This window comes from Falco peregrinus, chromosome 4 (assembly GCF_023634155.1).
Source record: "Falco peregrinus isolate bFalPer1 chromosome 4, bFalPer1.pri, whole genome shotgun sequence".
Lineage (NCBI taxonomy): Eukaryota > Metazoa > Chordata > Aves > Falconiformes > Falconidae > Falco > Falco peregrinus.
The window spans coordinates 47,396,264-47,417,131 of NC_073724.1; the positions used below are offsets into that span (position 1 = coordinate 47,396,264).

Here is a 20,868-nt window from a genome sequence, read left to right on the forward strand (position 1 = left end):
TGTATCTTTCCCTGTGTCTGTTGGTGCTCATTTTCTAAATGTTGGATGCTTTTTCGCAGATGAGCTAGGTTCATTTTTAAGATTAATTTTGAACTTCTAGTATTATTTTGTGAAGCTGGTCTAAATTTCACATCCATCCTCCTAGCAAGATACCAAAATTGTTCTTGACAGCCAAAGGAGTACATTCCTCCTAGCAGTTTGTTTGCTCTAATCTTTCTAGATTGACCTGAATTCTAATGCAGTTCATTGGTGGCAAGCTTCATACCTTTTTAAAGCATGCATTAAAGCATACTTGCTGCCTTGATTTTTTTTTTTTTTTTGGCTTAAACATCAGTTACCAAGGGAGCCGTGACTCATTGCACAGTACCCTATGTAATCCAAGACTTTTTCGTGAGATTATACTGCAGCTATATTAAACCACATTGTATGATTGATTCCTACTCCCAAAATAATCTTTTCAATTTCAGTACAAAGTTGATAACCAACTTACTTTATCAGACTAAGCAAATGGAGGAGACGATTATGAAGTTATCTGAAACTGATTTGCTATATGGAATCATAATGTGGTCTTCTGTTGAAATATTAATACTTGTACCTGGTGGTTCCATTCCTGTATTGACTTCTTCTCCTCCCTCTCTTTTTAGGGAGCACATAAAGCAGATCATAAAGCTTCTAGCAAGTATCCGAGCACTGGACCATGCTGTGACAGTTGCAAATGATCACAACGTAAAAGAGTTAAAGATTTTAATAGAAGGAAAATAGACTTTTCTGGCAACTCATTTTGAGCTTTAAAATCATTCCTGATGTGTAATTTATGTACATATGTAAAGTTTCTTAAACTGTAAAGTATTGATCTTTGTTTTAATACAAAGTGCATTCTTATATACAACATCCTTTAAAAAAATAAAAAAGACGACTTTGAAAACAAAAATGGAATCCCAAGATTGTCATCTTTCCAGAAATCACATTTTCCTTAAAGTTTCTCAAAATCTTGTTTACAAAACTACTTTGTACCCATGATTAGTAATTATATACTCCTGTTAATTGTTCCATGGTTAACTGGAATGTGTATAAGATATTATGTGTAATACAATGTATGCATATATTTATACCACCATGTTGCTTTCACACTGGATATAGAGATCTTGTACTGTTGGAATAAGCTTTTAATTTGCAAAAAAAACCCACCAAACTTATTTTGACAATAAAATGATCATATTATTGGTCAAAAGGGCTGGCAAAACACTCAAATATGTGAAAGTTGTTTGAACTAAAGAGGAGAGAGACTTTCAGATCGATTCTGATCTTAAAAAGCAGCTGTGCTGCACTTAAATTGGAATAGCTAAAAAATTACTTGCATTCGGAACATGGAGCTCTTAAGACTGTTCTTAGAAGCAAAGCAGAAAGGAAAATGGAAAACTGTGCTTAATTATTGTTTCTAATACAGGCATACAATGAGAAATTGTGATTATTGTGCAAGTATACATGACAGCACTTCCTAAGCCCCAGACACCTTTCATGCTGTAGGAGTAATAGTTTATCCATGAACCCTGGACCCTCGTTACTTGTGTAAGTTGGTTACATTCACCATTTGTGGGGGTTTTGTTTTGTTTGTTTGGTTGGTTTTTTGGTTGGTTTGTTGGGGTTTTTTTCTTTTTTTATAACTTCATACATGGGAACCTCTTTCTTCTGATCAATATGGCTAAAGCTGTCAAGCAAAATGAAGGTGAAGAAAATTTGATATCCTATTGTTCGAAGTGTTTGTTGAGTAAATATTCAGATGTTACACTTCCCACTAAATACCATCTAAGAATAGTCTTGCAAAGCATTTAATTTGAATGTAAAATAAAAAGAAAACACTTTAAAATCTGGTGATTTATATCAGAATGCTAGTGACTTGATCTTGGGGTCCGAGGCATGGGAACAGCTGTAATAGCCTTGGATCAAGAGCTATTTCCACGTGTGCCCTACTTTTTCGGGGAACTGTAGCAATAAATTGGCATACCGAGTAACAAGAAATTGTATTTTATGCTCATGTCATGTGGTATAAATGAGTATTAAAAATGTACAATTTGTAACTTGCACACTTCATTTGGACACTGAACAATTGTTTTTATGATGTTGGGATTGATGGAGTACATTCAGAAATACCTGCTTTTAAAAATTGTTTCAATAAACTCGTCTGTCAAGGAGCTGTTGCAGTGCAACTTGGTAAGCTTTATTCCTTTAGGGAGGTGGTAAAGGAAATAATATGTGTGCTGGCTGACTGCCTCAATCTGTCAGGAAAAAAAAAATGGATTTTTGGAGTGAACGAAAGTTTACTTGGAAAAGCAATGGGATAAATGTTGGAATTCATATACCTATGTAAAGAATAGTTAAAGATATTTTGAAAGATTATTGTGCTGGTAGTTACGTGATTTAATAGTGACAGATTTGACCTTTTCTGTGCTTAAAATTTTACTGATTTTAGCATTTTGGTAGACTGAAGAGGACACAATCCATGCTACCAACATTTTTAAAAGAGTACTTATTTATGCTCTAGTGACTTAATCATCAGAGATTTTCAAAGTTGTAGAATGACAGCTGAAGGAGGGAGAAGGGAGGGGGTAATCCAAAGTATGCAACACTAGAATTTGCGGTTGTTTTCATGAGGAGGAACATTACTGTACAGACTTCTGCATCTTAATGCATGCCTGTTTTCTAGTCATAGGACCTCCGGGCTGAGGATGCCTAGTTCCAACACTTTTTGCACAGTCTAGCTTGGCTGCTCTTTTCTAGCCTGGCCACTGCAGTATAAAGCTTAGCGAAGGGTAATTGCCTGGCTTTAGGATGAAGTCTTTAACCCAGGCTTTTATGGTACAACAGAGCTACTGCCACTGTTCAGAATAGCTGCTACCTCTGCCACTGTATATGGAGGGAGACGGCGTATATTCTGTGGACAGAATAAAATACGCTGAAGCAGTTCTAAGACCTGTGCTGCTAACTGAAGTTGGTATTACTGGGAACAGGTAATATTACTGCAGGGGTGCAAATGTTCTTTATTTCTAATTTGGATATGTTAATGGAATTCCTTCAGCTGAAATGACTGAAAAGGTTACAAAAATTTAGAAGCCTGTCTGCTCTAATTATATCACCATAAGTGCACGTCACGTGCTGTCAAATTCATTCAAAATCACTGAGTGACTCTGGTGTGGCACCTCAAATGCCAAAGCTTTTCACTGGTTTTTCCACAGTCAGAATTTTGACTGCCACCTAATACTGAAGTGGCAAGGTGGCAGATTAAAAGATTTCAACACTGGAAAATAAGGAAAGTACTTGACCAGGAGGTGTCAGAGTGTGGATTTTCAATTACAAAATTTTTCAAATGCTGGGGGCAATAAAGCTGGAGAGTGCAGGATAAAGGTTGCAGTCAACTCTTCTCTTCTGGTGCCAGGTGCCTCTTGAAAAAGGTGGCCTGTTCACAAAAGGTGGTCAACAGTAATCCGTCTGCTCTGAAAGCCCTCTTCAACCACGCTCTGCTGTGGTGGTGCTGGGCTGGGCTAATAAAACAACAGTGGGGTTTGGTTTGGAAATCATGTTTATTCACACCCTCTGCTCTCTCTCTGGGAAGAATGCTTGTAATGAGTCATTCACTCTCTCCCTGGCTGTAGTTCAGGGAGGAGAAAAGCTATAGGTTCAAGCCATCGGCTATCAATCTCAGACTTTGCTTTTTTCTGATAGTGGGTGTATATATACATATACATAGCTACAAAATTTAAATGCAGGTTTGTAACTGCAGTTGCAGTAGGTGTTGCACGCTACTAATGGAGGTCCAGACTAGTGGAGCAACAAAGCCCAAGACATTCATTATTAGAAATACAGGTATTTTGTTCCACTTCAGATTATGACTAGGACTGCAAGGGAGGGAACGAAGAGACTATCTTCCTTGTAACCTCACTATAAATAAGAGCTACAGAGAATCTTTTTTTCAGGATATGCTGTAGTCATTTTCTTAATTAACTGCTGTGGAAGACCAGCAATTCATACCACACTTGGCCAGTCCTCCCTCTACTGCAGTGACACGGTGTGGCTGTGGTGCCTAAGCCCTTGCACGCTTGAGGAGTTTCTCCTTCCTATCCCCGTACGGTGTCACAACTGGAGAACGAGAACATGAAGAGACTTGCAGCAAAGTATACTTACGGGTGATAAGTAATCTAACTTCTTGTTTTGGGCAACACAGTGCCTTTCCTATGTATAAATGGTTAGAATTGTATAGGCACATAAAGACTATGTAAATAACATTTTCCATATTTTACTTATAAACAAAATAACCACTTTCACTTCTACCACTTCACCTGTATCTTATTTATTGATGCAACTTAAATGCTAGTAGCAAAATGATCATACTTTATGTAATTATCTTTAAACATAACTGCTGCTTGGTTGAGGTATAATCTGCGGACAAGTGCTTTAACATTGTTCTCCCACAGTTTACCATGTGCATCTCACTGTTCACCGTCCAAATTAACAAATTATAACATGTTAGAGACTGATGTCCTAGATCATGATGAAATCCCATGTGAGAAGGTACTAACACATTAAGTGGCATCGCAATCCTATTTCTGCTCAGAACTCTACAGGGACTCTTGGGAAAGCCTAATAACCTCTTCAGTAGTTAGGTTGTTTAGGAAAAGGTGTAGAACATGTAAGAAAACATTGCTTGTAAAATTGTTGGTCACGGACATTTTTATGAACAGGATAATACATAAGAGAATTATTACAGTTATTTAATTATTGTAATTATTTTAATATACAGTCATGTAAGATTACAGTTACAGAATTACTTTTACCCGAAAGATCACCAATAGCAAAGGGGAAACCTTGTCCTTCACTAGAAAGAAAAACAAAATTAAATCTGAAATGTGAAATGGAGAAGTGAGGAAAAATTGCGCAGATATAGAGAGCCACACGGTTCCTCTTTCTCCTCCTTTTGGATACATCTAATTTTCTGCAAAAGTTTGCTAATCGGTGGTTCTGCTTTCAGTTCTTCCTAAATTACTGTACAAAAAAGGCATTTTTTCAAAGAAAACCCTAAATATATATACTGGGGGAGGGGATAAGCATCTGCAGTTTTGGTGTAGTGCACAGCTTTGGTAGAACAATGTGGTGAGGTTCATTTTAATAGGCTGAACTGTCCTCTTGTGTGTGGTGGTGCTTAAAAGCAGCATCCCTGACATCATAGGTTTATTGTCCACTGAAAATTAAATGTCATGTGATCAGTGCTCTAAAAGGAAATAATACCTGTGATCTGACCGTTAGGCTTTACCTGTGAAACCACAAGCAAACCATTCGTGCAAGAGTTAGTAGTGGCATGTACAGGAAGGAGAACTGTGAGGAGGCTTCAAAAATGATTGCTAAGGAGGGAGGATGGTTGTGGTTTTTTGAGAAACTCTCTTGCGACGAATAGGATGAATCAGAGTTGAGTGGTTTTGCCCTGCGTGTGGTACTCCAAACATAAAACTTTGGTTGCCTTACAATTGTTAGCTGAATGAGCCTGTCTGCACCATGAAATAACGTAGGATCTTTTGTCCAAGAGTACTTAATTTCTGCATACAATTAAAACCCTTGCCCTAAATATGCAGAAATAAATGAATGGGGATAAAATAATTGCACGGAGATAAACTTAGTAATAGAAGGGTCTGCAGTTTAAGGCTCTGCTCCATACAATGACTGAAGCATATGGTTTTGTTCAAATATGTGAACTGTCCCATTGACTCCACTTACATTACTTCTGTGCTTTACGTGCATAGTTAAATGTTTTCATAGACAATAGACCTGGAGTGAAGCACAGATATATCTCTAAGATTTGGTGCAGTATTTTTGTAATATGCTTAAGCCCAAATTTTCATGGCCTAGATTTCATACAAGTTCTTGAGTATCATCTATTTACTGTCTTGAGATTTTTTTGTGATACTTAGCTAGCAGAAAACATAAAGTGGGATGTAGGTTGCATGACTGTGGGCCTCACGCACCCTGGGGACGTTTGGCTTAAAATCATTGTATTGCACTTAAATTACATATTGCCATTTTACCCAAAAGCTCCCATCAGGATAAGACATTCATTGAACTAGATATACTAGAATTATAATGTACACATGTAGTTACTACCTCAAAGAGCTAGCAGTTCAGAGAACCTGCATCTGCAAACAAGTGGTGGATAGAGCAAACTCAGCTTTAAAGATCTAATGAGCGGTAGGAGTCTGCAGGAGTAAGGCCTACAGTAAGGGCTAGGAAGGATATGCAAACTAAGTATAGTTTCAAAACTTTCATATATTTGCTGTTGGTAATTTAGTGACGTAAAGCACCACAGATGTCCCTGAGAAAATGGTGGTTTGAACACCTAGGGGAGTGGGTAAAACTGTCAGTGAGCTCCCTACCAGTGGTGCACAAGCCAGAGCCTGGCAGCCCTGGGCTCCTGCTGCTGCCAAGGGGAGAGGTGGGGTGTGTGAAGCTGCTGATACTGCCGAGGCTGAGGCTCACTCTCGCCCCATTTTTGCCATTGCTTTGGTTTTTTACTCCTCCTCCCAATTTTGCAGCAGAATATGCAGGCTCGGAAACCTTCACCTTCCCCTTTCAGGCATCCTGATTCTGACTTTACATCTGTCTTCCCTGTGACAGATGCAGCATGGACCTGAGCTTCCTCACCTTTTTGATACCAAAGGTATGTTACCTAGGTTGCCAAGAAGCCTTGAGCCAACTCGGCTTTCAGATGGCAAAGTTTTCTGCTCTGAAGCCCAGCGAAATCATGGTGGGTTGACCTTGGACTGCAGCCAGATGCCCACGCAGATTTCTCTCACTCTCCTCCTCGGCGGGACAGGGTGAGAAAATAGGATGAAGAAGCTCATGGGTCAAGACAGAGATGGGGAGATCACTTAATAATTACCATCATGGGAAACAGACTTGACTTGGGGAATTAGTTTAATTTATTGCCAATTAAAATAGATTTGGATCCCAAGAAACAAAGACAATTAACAAAACACCTCTCCCCCCACCCCTCACCCCTTTATCCCAGGCTCAACTTCAATTCATTCTCGATGACTCTACCTGCTCTCTGAGCTCCAGTTACAGAAGTATGTCTCAACATTTCCATAGATTTGTGGTTGGTAAGATTCTGAAATTCAGTTGGCAGGTGGGGGAAAATTACCAAAACCTTTTATCACACAAAACTGAAGAACAAATCAAACTTTGTTTGTAATATGCTTTGCTATATTATGCAGTATATTATACTGGCAATTAGCATAAAATACTCATTCTTATTTTTCATTAACTTATAAACAACAGTATTTTCTGAAGTTAATAATAGCTTTATCAAAGCTCCCACTATTGGCTAGCAATTAATTTTTTACATTCTCAGCTGAGGTAAACTCACACTGGTGGACAAAAAATTGGACAAGAGCCAGCAATGCACCCTTGCAGCCCAGAAAGCCCATTGTACCTGGGGCCACATAACAAGAAGTGTGGCCAGCAGGTCGAAGGAGGTGATTCTACCCTGCTGGTCCACTCTGTAAGACCCCACCTGGAGTACTGCGTTCAGCTCTGGGGTCCACAGCACATGACAGATGCGGACCTGTTGGAGTGGTCCAGAAGAGGGCCACAAAAATTGGGGCCTCCCATTTGGGAAGGCTGGAACACCTCTCCTATGAGAAAAGGCTGAGAGTCTGGGTTGTTCAGTCTGGAGAAAAGAAGGCTCTGGGGAGACCTTATAGCAGCCTTTCAGTACCTAAAGGGGCCTACAAGAAAGCTGGAGAGGGACATTTTACAAAGGCATGCAGTGACAGGACAAGGGGTTATGGCTTTAAGCTGAAAGAGGGTAGATTTAGATTAGATATTAGGAAGAAATTCTTTATTGTGAGGGTGGTGAGGCACTGGCACAGGTCGCCCAGAGAAGCTGTGATGCCCCATCCCTGGAGGTGTTCAAGGCCAGGCTGGATGGCGCTTTAGGCAACCCGGTCTAGTGGAAGGTGCCCTTGCCCATGTCATGGGCTTGGAACTAGATGATGTCTGAAGGTCCCTTCCGACCCAAACCATTCTGTGGATTTGATGATTCTATGGTTACATTTTCAACTGATGCACTTCTCTGATGTTTTGAAAAGTCGCTAAGTAAATAATGAGTAGTCCGTTTTCAACTGCAAAGTAATGATTAGCTACCTCAGGAGGCAGCTATACCTCTCACACTTGCCCTTATGCATACTCTTCAGTTCAGATTTATAGCCTCAGTGAAGAGAATTTCTCCACAGTTTTTCAGGTTTTGTTTTTTCTACTTCAGCTAGCTACTTGGACTGCCATCCTGGCCCCAGCATTATCTAGAAGAGCAGCAAGGTCCACTTCTCTCTTGATTTTAGCACGTAGTTCTCAAACCTGCCGTCTGTAGTCTCCTCAGCAGCTTGCAATGTTATCACCAGCACAATACAGTAAAGCTCCAGTGTAGCAGTACGCCCCCTCCACTTACAGCCTGCACAGGCTGAACGGAAATTTCCAAAGAGGTGCTTTGTCTGTCCCTAAGAATTTTGAAGCCTGGCAGAAAGAAGCCGTGATTCAGTGCTCTCACCTGACCCGAGGCACCTGGTAAGCATTTGTGCTGACAGCTTCTATGCCGTCACATTTTGCTCAGCAAGGTTTTTCAGTTTGCACGGCTATTTGTGAGCCTACCCCCAAGACATCTGTCCCTGCTGCACCTGCAGTAAATACACAACCGGGCCCGGGGCTGACCGTGTGTTGGCACAGCCTCACCGTGCACCCGTAGGACGTTTTCCAGCTTTGAGGCCTGGAGTCCATGATTGCCGTAAGGCAAGGCCAAAGGAGAACGTCTAAGGGCGCTCTTCGTACTTTTCCCTGAGGGGCCAGGTTTCCTCAGGCCGCTCCGCCCTGACAGCGGAGCTTGCCCGGCGCGCAGCGCTCGGGCTCAGCGTGCCCCTGACAGGGCCTACCCGCGGGTCGCCGCTCACCGGGACCGACTCTGGCACAGCCTCCCCCAGCCCGGTGTCGCTGCTGTCGCTGCCCCCGCACACCCGCCCCGCCCGCTGCCCCGCGCGGCGGCCGCCTCGCGCCGGGCCCGCGCCCCCCGCCCCCACCCCCGCTGCCGCCGCCGGCGCTGCCGCCCCCTCACGTCCTCTACCGACTTCCGGTGGCGGGAGGCGCAATGCGGAAGGGACGGCGGGGCCGGGGCGGAAGTGAGGTCCCGCCGGCTCCCGCGGCACGGAGCGGAGCGGGCGGCCGTTGGTGGCAGGTGGCGCGGCCGGTGAGGGAGGCGCTGGGGCCGCTGCGGCTGGGGGGCTGGGGAGGGGGGCGCCGGCAACCGGGGGGCGCTCGGCGCCTGTCAGTGCGCGGCGGGGCCGGCCCGCCTGTCGCCGTCGCAGGGCTCGGGCCGCGGGGGCGCCGCTGGCGCCAGACAAGATGGAGGCTCTGTCAGCGTCGCGGGCACCGGCGGCACCGGGCTGTGGCGGCCGGCGGTGCGCGCCGCGGGCGGTAACGGGGCGGGGATCTGCTGGCCCGGTGCCGGCTCCGGCGCTGCCCCTCGGCCGGGCGGCGGGAAACGCGCGGCTGTCTGGAGGCCCCTTCCCTCCTGCCCGGCGAGGGGCCGGACCGGACCGGTGCCGCCGCTCCCCGGGCGGGGCTGCGCTGGGCCGGGGGGGCCGGCGCTGTCCGCACCGGCGGCGCGAAGTCTGTGTCCGCCGTAGAGATTACGGTCACTGAGCTGAGGGGAGGGGAAAGGGCAGAGCCCTGCTCTCAGCTTCCTAGAAGAATCTTCCCTCGCACTGTGTTTCCTGAGGTTAAGCCCGTAATATTTTGCTACTCTTGCATTTGTTTCTAGTTTCTTACTGGGCTTTTAAATATTGTTTTAAAGGAAGATCTTATCTCTGTGGCTTACTAGTACAATACTGCAATGTTTCGGTTGTCGGGCACTGCAGGGGAGGGTTTAAATCCAAACAAAAACCTCCTTTCATTTAGAAAAGAAAAAATAGGTTAACGTAATGTTTTTGTACGATCTTTTAAAGCATATTAACAGCTTTAGTGTTTAAAATATACTGTCCTTTTGTACAAGGTCAGAATCAATAAAACTGATCTCAAAACTGAAGCCTGTCTAGGCTTCTGGTCTTCAGGATTTGTTATTAGTTTACGATTAAGAGAGTTGTCACTCTTGCATATTTGTGGTGGCTAGTGGCTAGAGAACCTTATTTTCGTTCGGTTTTTCTTTTTTTTTTTTTTTCCTAAGACGAAAAGAGGAAATCCTATTTATTAAGTATGTGAAAGAAATTCTTGTTGTCTCTGAGAAGCTTTTAAATAAATCCTTTACTTTGAAAGGTAATTGGGTAATTGTGTTTTTAAAACAGTGTTTATGTTGTGTTTAGTCTCTGTGTTTTGGAACATGAGATAAAAGTCTTCTCATGAGGCAGGAAGAGAGAGCAGGTCTTTTTTTTGTTGTTTATTTTCATTAAACACCTAAATACCTAGAAGGTATGTAAGTCAGACGTACTTTGCAGAAGGTATCTGGAAGCACAAGAAGGTTTCACTAACATCATCTTGTGTTGGACAGGACTGCCTCTGATAAAGGCAAAATGGCTTTCAGTAAAGGATACCGTGTCTATCACAAGCTGGATCCACTTCCATTCAGTGTGATAGTGGAAACCAGAAACAGAGAAGAATGTCTCATGTTTGAATCCGGAGCTGTGGCTGTCCTCTGTAAGTTGATATGTTTTGATAACTACAATGTAAAAAGTTGGCAGGCTTTACATTGTGTAAGCTGATTTTTTTTACAGAATATAAAGAAGCAACTATTCTGTTTTCGTATTTGCTAATGGAGAGGCTTCTGATTTAAATGAGGGTGGGGGGAGAAGACATTTTCATATCTTCATCTGTTGAGAGAGAATTTTACATATTTAATTACATTTCATCATGCATGTATATTTTCATGTATACTAAATTTTCTTCTAATAGCTTCCAACAACATCTGCTTATTTCTTTGGTTCAGAACTACCTTCTTTTGAATACATGGTAATCCATTAAAAGCTAATTCTCTATGTTGTATTTCATAATAAAAATTCTGTATTCTTAAATGGTATATCATCTTTTTTTTTTCCTCATTTTGTATCATGATTTTGAATGGCTTTTTGATTTTTAGCTTTATTTTGTCCCTGTATTTTTAACCTATCTCGAGACTGTATTGATGTGTCATATAATAAAATGAGTAATACTTGGAGCAAGGTGTCTTGCATTGCAAAGTTATTTTTACATGTTTTCAGTGATAAATGCATTAAGTATTTCCCTTAAATTGTCAACGTCCACCCCTACTCCTCTTTTTAAGTCATAATTGAAGGAGGACGCCAAAATGAGAAGTGCAGAAGAGATCTGTGAAGCCTATGGGTAGGGTTTTAAAGTGTAGTTTGGTTTGTATCCTTCAGCAAGTCTGAGCACCTGGTTGCACAGGGTTTCTAAGCTTGTTTTTGACTCTTGTATAGAAAGCTTTCATACCATGGAAGTATTTTATTTATTTTATTAGTCAATAGCTTTTTGATTAATTCAGTCTAATGCCTATCTGTGGTTTTCTAGCCTAGCTGTTCTGAGCCACTCAATCAGAAAATGGGAGATTTGATTCACTGCCTGAAGTCTGAGTGGACTCAAAAACCTACTTTTCAGGAGGATGCTCTGGCTTTGAGACTGTGGAGTAGGCTGAATGGGGAGTGAGTTAGAAATGTGATTTCCAAAGAAGAGTGGGACTTGAGATACATTACTTTGGTTTTTGCAGTTGGCTTTGCTATATGCGAGTGTGCTCCTTGTCAGTGGCATGGTCTCTTTCTGAGGCACCTGACTGTCCCTGTGTCCTGTGTAAGGTACTTAGAAGTCAAGCCATAGGGTCATCTGTACCAAACAGGTTGTATGAACAAGTGCTCTCTAGCATACAACTTAGTCCACATTTTTAATGTGCGATTAGAGCAAGCTGCCATTAACTGTTCAGAGGCCTAGCAATGGGACATGCCAGCATGATTGACATTACAGCTGCATTTGTATGATGATGCAGGTGAAAAACAATGAGTTCTTTTCTCCTGTTGTTGAGCATTGTAGGGTTTTTTCCTGATACAACTTCTTACTATGTATTTAAGTAATTTCGTTGACTTTGCCAGCAGTATTTAAAAGGCATTTTGTTGTGTGGATTGCATTGGGAATAAGTGTCTGGTCGTAAAGCTAGAGAACAGGTTTAATGAAATGTATAAAATGGAGAAAAATGCTCTAAAGATTTGTGGAAAACTTTATTTTAGCATGTATTTAGTGATTACTGAACATGCTTAAGCTACTTAAAGAGCAATGTATTAAAAACAATTTATTCCTGAAAGTTATGCTCAAAAATGACAGACAGTTGCTTTTTGTGCTATGGTACGCTGCAGGCACCTGGATAAACTTTTTTTCTCTAAAAATTAAAAAAACATATCAAAGTTCTTGCCCTCTTCTATGCCTCCTTGTTGATACCAAACAGAGGAAGTGGAACCCAAAGGAAGTTTGAAAGCCTCTCTCCTCTTGGATTCTGTACTTAGTAGTAGCGTGTTATTAATCTGTAAAGGTTTGCCCTTGGTATTCTAATTGTTACGTTACAACACAGTAAATGTTCATACTTAAGTTGAACTAGTTACTCTGGATATTGTTTTCTGTAATCTTAACCAGTAAACTGCTTACTCTTTTTCTGTCTGGTAAATGGGCATATTTTCCTGATGAATATTTAGCTGTGGCGTTTTGCTTTAATTCCCTCTTTGCACCTGAACTCTTTAGGTACTGAAACATGATTCTTTTGTTAATGGTTGAAAGAGCATAATCGTACTCTTGAACTGACAGCAGAAAAAGTGCTCAAGTTCTCTAGCTCAGGATTTTTTTCTTTTTTTCTTCTTCCTGTTCGCTTCTGGTATCTATTGTTTTTAATACACATTTAAAGGAGTGCAATTATTAGTGCTTGGTAAAGACTGGTAAAGTACTACTTCTCCATCTCTCTAGTCATGTCACAGAAACTAGTCAGAAGATTCTAGTCTGTAACCTTACAGACTTCTGGATATTGATACAAATCTAAAAGCCAAAGGTAATGAAAGACTGGCCCTTGGGGAAGATTCCCCAGATGTTTGTAAAATCTCTGTAAATAGATAGAAAAACAGTCAAATCAAGTATGTATCAAATCCAGAACAACATCACTTCAAACTCTTAAAAACTCCTATTTTTTCCTGTTGGTGTTAATGCTTTTTAGACTCTACAAAAATTGGTGTTACTGATCTTAATCTGTTAAACATTTTTTCAAAAGTTTTTAATAAATACTGAAGACAAAATAAGGTGTTCAGCCTTATACCCAGTCATAGCAATGTATAATATAGGCACAGCCTAGTGCTGTACACTTTACCATTAGGAGTGATTCATGTGGTTCAGTTCTGAGAGCCTCAGTGAACTGCGTCTTCTGGAGTATCCATGTATAGAAACTTGGATTTGAAATGGGCTAAGAGAAAGAAATGAAAGCTTACTGATCCTTTAAATGTCATCTTAAAGGAAGTACATCTGTCATTTTGCTGAGCAAAGGATAACAGTACTAACCTTAATCTTCTTTACATGCAATGAAGCATTGCAAGATGATTCAGAGGGTTTTGTTAGGCCTCTGTATGAAATGCTATACAACTCATAAGTTGTGTGATTTTCAGTGTGTGTTGCATGTGCCACAGAATCAGTTACTTAAGTCAACAAAATAAGATGGAAGAACGGAAGAGGGTCGAAGGGGTAGTTCACCGAGGTGGTTGTTGCATAATCGTTCAGTCTTAATGTGGAAGCAGCCCAAGCCATGCTTCTGCTGGACGTGTTCCATGTACTGCTTGTAACATGGATTAACTGGCATTACTATGACCAAAACATCTGAGAAATACTTCGCCTGCCTTTAATACCTCTTCTGTCAACTTGCTCCTAGTATTGGGTTAGGCCAAGATACTGAAGTCCAATTGGCTTCTCAAGGCCTTGTAAGAGCACTTAGTTTTAAATGTCAGTGACTTCACTGCTGATTTGTTTAGAATTTAGTGGGAGGATGTTATAGATCTATTTTTAATCGTTTGACGTATAAAATAGACAGTATATTTATTCTTTGAAATAGGACTCTTTAATGAGTTACCTTACCTGTAAAGATTTCATTGACTGAGCAGGAGGGTGTTCTCTCTCCCTGTTCCTCTCTGGTGAGTCATAACGAAACGAGTGGGAAGTTGTCTTTACTCCTGTCGCCTGCGATGAGTAAAGGAGAATGTTCTGTCGTCTGGGAAAATACTGAGCCCTGAGTGGAGAGAGCAGGAGCTTTGTGCACACCCTTTGACTTCAGTCTTGCAGTAAAGCTGAGAACAGAGCAGGTGTGAACAGAGAGAGGCACTGTGCCCACCCAGAGCTTTCTGTAGAGTTGAAGTAAGAGCTGTAATAACCTGTCCACAGCGGCATCCTGGTATTCATAGTCATGCTTAGCAATGCTACTCTATCACCCATTCACATTCCGCTTCTTTTTAAAAAGAAGATTTTTCCACTCTGCATTCTTGGTGGAGAGGGTAAAGCAGATATGCTGCTATTTATCCACAGTAGCAGATGGGATATAACAATTTTGCAAGAGATTTTAAGTTGATACAGTGCTTGAGGAAACTTAGACACTCAGAAAAGAAACATACTGACAGATATATTTGATGAACACCTGCTATGTGTACATAATTATTCATGAGGGTAACATTCTGTATGCTCACAACCAGAGTTCCTTTTTTCCTTTGGTGTTTGCTGTCACTAGTAATGAACTGTCCCTGTGTGATTCTCCCCACCCCTCTGATAATGTTTGTACAGCATTTTGAGTGGAACCCCATCCCCTTAGCTAGGGCAGGACAATATTTCAGAATAAATTACTATATTCTGTTTTTCATGATGGCATTTTATAAAATAAGCCTAACACAAATATTTTCCTGTTTTGTATACATATATGAAGGTGCAATAATAAGAATTAAAACTCCTCAAGCACTAATTTATCCTCTGGAGGAAGTCTTTATGTTAGAGAGGAAAGGTCAAATACAGGCTGTGGTAGAAACGAGTTTTGAATGTATTTTTATGTAATAGTATAGTCATCTGAAGCCAAATTGAAGGGACTAGGATGCAAAGGCAAACAGCAATTTCACTTTCCTGCTTTTATTACTGTTTTGATTAAGTGTCGTCTTAAGGACTATGCCTTCCTATTAAACAGTATCGTAAAACACTTACAAAGCTGCAGGGAAGCAACAGCTACAGTGGATACTAGGGGCAGCTGTGCGGGCGGAGGAGGCCGTAACCTGGCCTTTTGTCATTAGGTGCCTTTCCTAGCATTCTGCCAGAATTCCCTCTCCTCTCAAATCTATTGGGAAGATGTTCCATTCATTGCTTTCCAGGGATTTCCAACAAAATCACATGGTTTAACAAAGACCGTGTACGCTAGCCTAGCCTACTTTGAAAAGTACAAGTAGTACAGTAAGATTCTTCTCAGGGGGTTAGTGGAGGCAGTAACTCTTGCCTGGAGAACTATGACCTCTTTGAATGGCATAATGGATCGGCAAGAATTTGGTCCACGGTTCTGGACCAAAACTATCAAAAAGAAGTTACAAAAGAATCTGATGGCTTTTTGCTTCTTAAGGTAGACTAGCTTTACAGCAATAGTAAAGACTATTCTGTACATGTACCACAGCCCTTTGCATGGCTTTAACAAAGGTTATCACTGGCAAAAAATGATCTTCTTTGTGCATGCTCCCTTTACAATTCGGTAAATTTTCATTTCTGTGGTAGCACACATGATAAAAGTCTTGGTTTTGCCCTACTGGACATCCAGTGAATGATAGGTCTTGCTAATTAAATATTTTTTTAAGAAGCCTAGTTTGCTTACTTCTGGAGTTACTGAGACACAATTCAGAAAAAACTAATCAGTATTTCTGCATTTCAGATAATTTGGTAGCTTTTTTGCATGCTAGCATGTATTTAAATTGAAAATTTTGTAATTTTATGAATTGACTTTTACAGGCAAAAATTGCAACAGTTGGCTTTCATGTAAAAGAATTATATTTTTATCAAAGCATTACGTATTAAAAGAAAATATTTGTAGATTATTGGTGCCATAAAGCTTTGTTTTCAGTGGAGAGCATGTAACTGGGTCAGAAAGCCCTAATCTGATGGAAAAGAAGTGCTTGTAGGCTGTTACATAGGTTAGCTTTGTTTTCACACTTTTAGTTCTGTTCCTTGTTTTCTCCCTCAACAACTAACATCATTGATAATAATCATTTTGTGAAGTAAATTTGCACAGTGTTGAAAAATAATGTTAAACCAACCAAGCTTTTTATTTGCTTGTCTGTTACAATTATTTTTTTGTTGTTGTTCCAAACAGTGGTGGTTGTTTTTGTTTTTGTTTTTTTTGCTGGTATGTAGTATTTAAATATAATAGCTAACATCTAGAGATGTCTGGGGATTGTTCATTGTTGGGTAGAGGTGATTTGTTAGTTGGGGGATTCTCCCCATAGTCCTAAGATAAGTGTCGATTATGTTAACATATAAATGTCTTTGTGGAGTGAGTAATGGTGCTTCATAATTTGAACTAACAAATAGAGTGGGGGAAAAATTGTCCTATTGATTCAAAGCAAATATCATACGATTTATGACAGATTTAAGTATCAGCTGTTGTCCAGTTTTCTATGCATCTATTCATGTCAGCAAAGTATCAAAAGTAATAAAATTGTTCTTCAATTAGTTGATTTATAAGTGAAAGTGGTGACTTCACTCTGATTTTAGTGTCACCTATGTGGTAATATTAAAGTGTTAGCTTTAATTTAAATGCCAAAAGTTTAACTGTCCTAATTTGATGAAAAGCTTGAAACCTCAATCTTAAAAACCACAAAACAAACTTTGTAAGAATAGTGTATACATTTTTCAGATTTTAAACTTTTTTAAGTGACAGTGCCAGGAGCTTTTTCTTATGTAGCTTAAATGAGAAGTCTTGTTTCTGAAGGAACTCCATGTAATTTCAGGAGTGTGTCTTTGTTCCCAGCTCAGTGTCCCATGTTCTAGCTGGGAATTGTAGCCACCAACTTATAATGTTTAGTCATGGCACCTTGTGTACCCACCAAGAAGAGAATATAACTGTAGAAAGCCTAAATGATAACTCTTTAACGTAATCTTAGGTTTATAATTGTTAAAATTGCAAAACTGATTTCTAATCTGGAATTAAGCAGATTACGTATTGAACCTAGTTGTCCTGAAGACAGGATTTTTAATGGGGTTCTGTCTGTGTAACAGCAAGAGGGCTGACATAATCCCTTTAAAATATTTAATTAATCACCTTTCTTCAATAAGTCAGTGATTCATAAGGTGTGATTATTACAGATGCACACTTGTGATTTAACTTGAAAAAAATGAGTTGTTAACATTAAAAATTAATAGGTCATAGTATTTTTAAATAAAGATTGACTTTATTTTATTCTTTTTCTCTTGATGCTGCAAATGAGGCTTGCTGCCTTTCTATAAGAATGCATTACAACTTGACCTGAAAACCACACTGAAAGTGTTGTGTTGGTTTTGTGGGGGTTTTTTGTACTGCTAAATAGCAATTGCAAAATGATAACAGTTTTTGATTCTTGGAAAAGTAAGGAGAGGAGTTAGTAAAACTGCTGCCTTGGACTACTGGAGGGCAGACATTTGCCTGTTTAGGAGACTAGTTGACAGAGTCCCTTGGGAGGCAGGCCTGAAGAGCCACCGGGTCCAGGAGGGCTGGACATTCTTCAAGAAGGAAATCCTAAAGGTGCAGGATCAGGCCGTCCCCATGTGTCAAAAGATCAGCCAGCAGGGAAGATGACCAGCCTGGCTGAACAGAGAGCTTTGGGTGGGACTCAGGGAAGGAAGGAGAGTTTGTGACCTTTGGAGAAGGGGCAGGCAACTCATGAAGACCACAAGGATGTTGTGAGGTTATTGCAGGGAGGAAATTAGAAGGGCCAAAGCCCAGCTAGAAATTAATCTGGCTACTGCTGTAAAAGACAACAAAAAATGCTTCTATAAATACATCAGCAACAGAAGGAGGGCTAAGGAGAATCTATCCTTTATTGATATAAGGTGGGGGAACATGGTGACAAAGACAGAGGAAAAGGCTGAGGTACTTCATGCCTGCTTTGCCTCAGTCTTCATCATAAGACCAGTTGTTCTCCAGGTACCCAGGCCCCTGAGCTGAAAGACAGGGAGCAGAATGAATCTCTCCATAATCCAAGGGGAAATGGTTAGCACCCTGCTATACCATGTAGACACACACAAGTCTATGGAGCCAGATAGGATCCACCCGAGAGTACTGGGGGAGCTGGTAGAAGTGCTCACTGAGCCACTTTCAATCATTTATCAGCAGCCCTGGCTCACCGGGGAGGTCCCAGTTGGCTGGAAGTTAGCACATGTGACAGCCATCTACAAGAAGGGCTGGAAGGAGGAGCCGGGGAAGTACAGGTTTGTCAGCCTGACCTCGGTGCCAGGGGAGATTATGGAGCAGATCATCCTGAGTGCCATCACATGACACAAACAGAACAACCAGGTGATCAGGCCCAGCCAGCATGGGTTTATGAAAGGCAGGTCCTGCTTGATGAACCTGATCTCCTTCAATGACAAGATGACCCATCTAGTGGATGAGGGAAAGGCTGTGGATGTTGTCTACCTAGATTTCAGTTAAGCCTTTGACACCATTGACCATCATTCCGCTGGAGAAACTGGCTGCTCATGGCTTGGATGGGTGCACTCTTCGCTGGGTAAAACACTGGCTGAATGGCCAAGTGGTGGTGAATGGAGTTACATCCAGCTGGCGGCCTGTCACAATTGGTGTTCCCTAGGGCCCAGTACTGGGGCCAGTTCTGTTTAGTATCTTTATCAATGACCTGTATGAGGTGATCAAGTGCATCCTCAGTACGTTTGCAGATGACATCAGGTTGGGCAGGAGCGTTGATCTGCTTGAGGGCAGGAAGGCTCTGCAGAGGGATCTGGACAGGCTGGATCGATGGGCCAAGGCCAGTTGTATGGGTGTCAACAAGGCTCAGTGTTGGGTCTTGCACTTGGGTCACAACAGCCCCACATAGTGCTACAGGCTTGAGGAAGGGTGGGTGGAAAGCCACCTGGTGGAAAAGGACCTGGGGCTGTTGGTCAGCCACCAACATGAGCTGGCAGTGTGGCCAAGAAGGCCAACAGCATCCTGGCTTGAATCTGAAACTGTGTTGCCAGCAGGACTAGGGTAGTGATTGTCTCCCTGTACTTGGCACTGGTGAGGCCGCACCTCAAATGCTGTGTTCAGTGTTGGGCCCTTTACTATGGGAAAGATATTGAGTTGCTGGAGTGTGTCCAAAGAAGGGCAATGAAGCTGGAGAAGGGTCTAGAGAACAAATCTTATGAGGAGTAGCAGGGGTCATCAGGGTTGTTTAGTCTGGAGAAAAGGAGGCTCAGGGGGGACCTTATTGCTTCCTACAACTACCTGGCAGGATGTTGTAGCGGGGTGGGTGTTTGTTGCTTTTCTCAAGTAACAAGCAGCTTGGACTTGGACAGGAGGAAATGGCCTCAAGTTGCTCCAGGGGTGGTTTAGAATGGATATTAGAAAAAATGTCTTCATCAAAAGGGTTGTCACACATTGGACCAGGCTGCCCAGAGAAGTGGTTGAGTCACCATTCCTGGAGGTATTTAAGAGATGTGTAGATGTGGCACTTAGGGTCATGGTTTAGTGGTGGACTTGGCAGTGCTAGGTTAACAGTTGGACTCAATGATCTTAAAAGTCTTTTTCAACCTAAATGATTCTGTGAGTCTATGATTATTTGTGCTTTATAAATTAGTCACCTTGAATCTAATTAATGCAGTGTGTTAACCAGAAGCTGCTCTTAGTTTCCTTTCTACTTAACATCTAAACTCACATGAAGTAATAGAAGAAATACTGCCATGTAATGTTTTGCGTCCATCTTTATACACAGACATATGTATGCTTGTATTGTCTACTGTTTAGCGATCCTCTACAGTATGATTTCAAATCTGTTAAATCCAGTGTTATGGATGAAAGTTGTCATTCCAGCTGGTAATTTCTGTTTTTAGAAGTTGCACGTCTTAATTCATTCTCCTTAGCAAAGTGACAGTGGTTTGTATTTTTTTCAGACAGCCTTAATTGTGTTTACTTCCAGCTATTTAAAGATTAATAAATAAAAAAAGTCAATTTCTCAAGAAGGAGGTTCATTAATTTGTAGGACTTTATGTTTTTCTGAGTGCATATTTCTATTAGCTGCATTTTTTTCGAGATATGGAATTCATAAATCAAAATCAGAAGGGTTCTCATGGCTGCGGGCCAACCTACCATTCGGGGAAGAGATGTTCTCATTCATTAAGAATGTTACAGAGGAAATGCTCTTGGAAATGGTCTCTCCTTCTTTCAGGATTACCTTAGCTTTCCTGTGGTTTAACTTCTAAGCTGCATTCACTCGGTTGGTAATTTCAGCTATTCATAGAGGAAACTGAAATTTCGCTTTGCATACACTGAATGTAAGATATTATGGTGATGGGGTCTTAGCCATGTATTTTCGTAACTTCAGTGGCTCTTGCATATCCAACTGCATCTGATAACTGCATGCTGAATGAAGTGAGACAGCACAGATCTTCAGAAACGTACTGCTTTGGTGAAGAAGGAGTTATTAAATAGGATATTTATGGGAAGAATCTGTATGGTCCCAGAGCACTTATGTTATTCACACTGGTACAGGGTGATAAGAAAACCTGCAGATTTAATTTTGGTATCTTCAAAATGGGAAATGCTATGTGCAGTGGCAGTCAGTAGTAAATTATGCC

General features: G+C 41.2%; 2 protein-coding genes across 18 annotated transcripts in view; both read left to right on the plus strand.

Moving 5' to 3' along the window:
* The window catches only part of PAXBP1 (PAX3 and PAX7 binding protein 1), a 29,271-nt gene extending 27,079 nt beyond the window's left edge, over positions 1-2,192 (plus strand). For both annotated transcript variants that reach the window (XM_055801532.1, XM_055801533.1), the window contains exon 18: positions 645-2,192. In XM_055801532.1, the coding sequence (XP_055657507.1) occupies positions 645-762 (118 nt within the window). In that variant the 3' untranslated portion in view covers positions 763-2,192. The remainder of the gene's footprint in view (positions 1-644) is intronic.
* Positions 2,193-9,174: 6,982 nt separating this feature from the next.
* SYNJ1 (synaptojanin 1) overlaps positions 9,175-20,868 on the plus strand; it is a 69,299-nt gene continuing 57,605 nt past the window's right edge. For all 16 annotated transcript variants that reach the window (XM_055801402.1, XM_055801408.1, XM_055801405.1 and 13 more), the window contains exons 1-2: positions 9,175-9,277; positions 10,574-10,719. In XM_055801402.1, the coding sequence (XP_055657377.1) occupies positions 10,596-10,719 (124 nt within the window). In that variant the 5' untranslated portion in view covers positions 9,175-9,277; positions 10,574-10,595. The remainder of the gene's footprint in view (positions 9,278-10,573; positions 10,720-20,868) is intronic.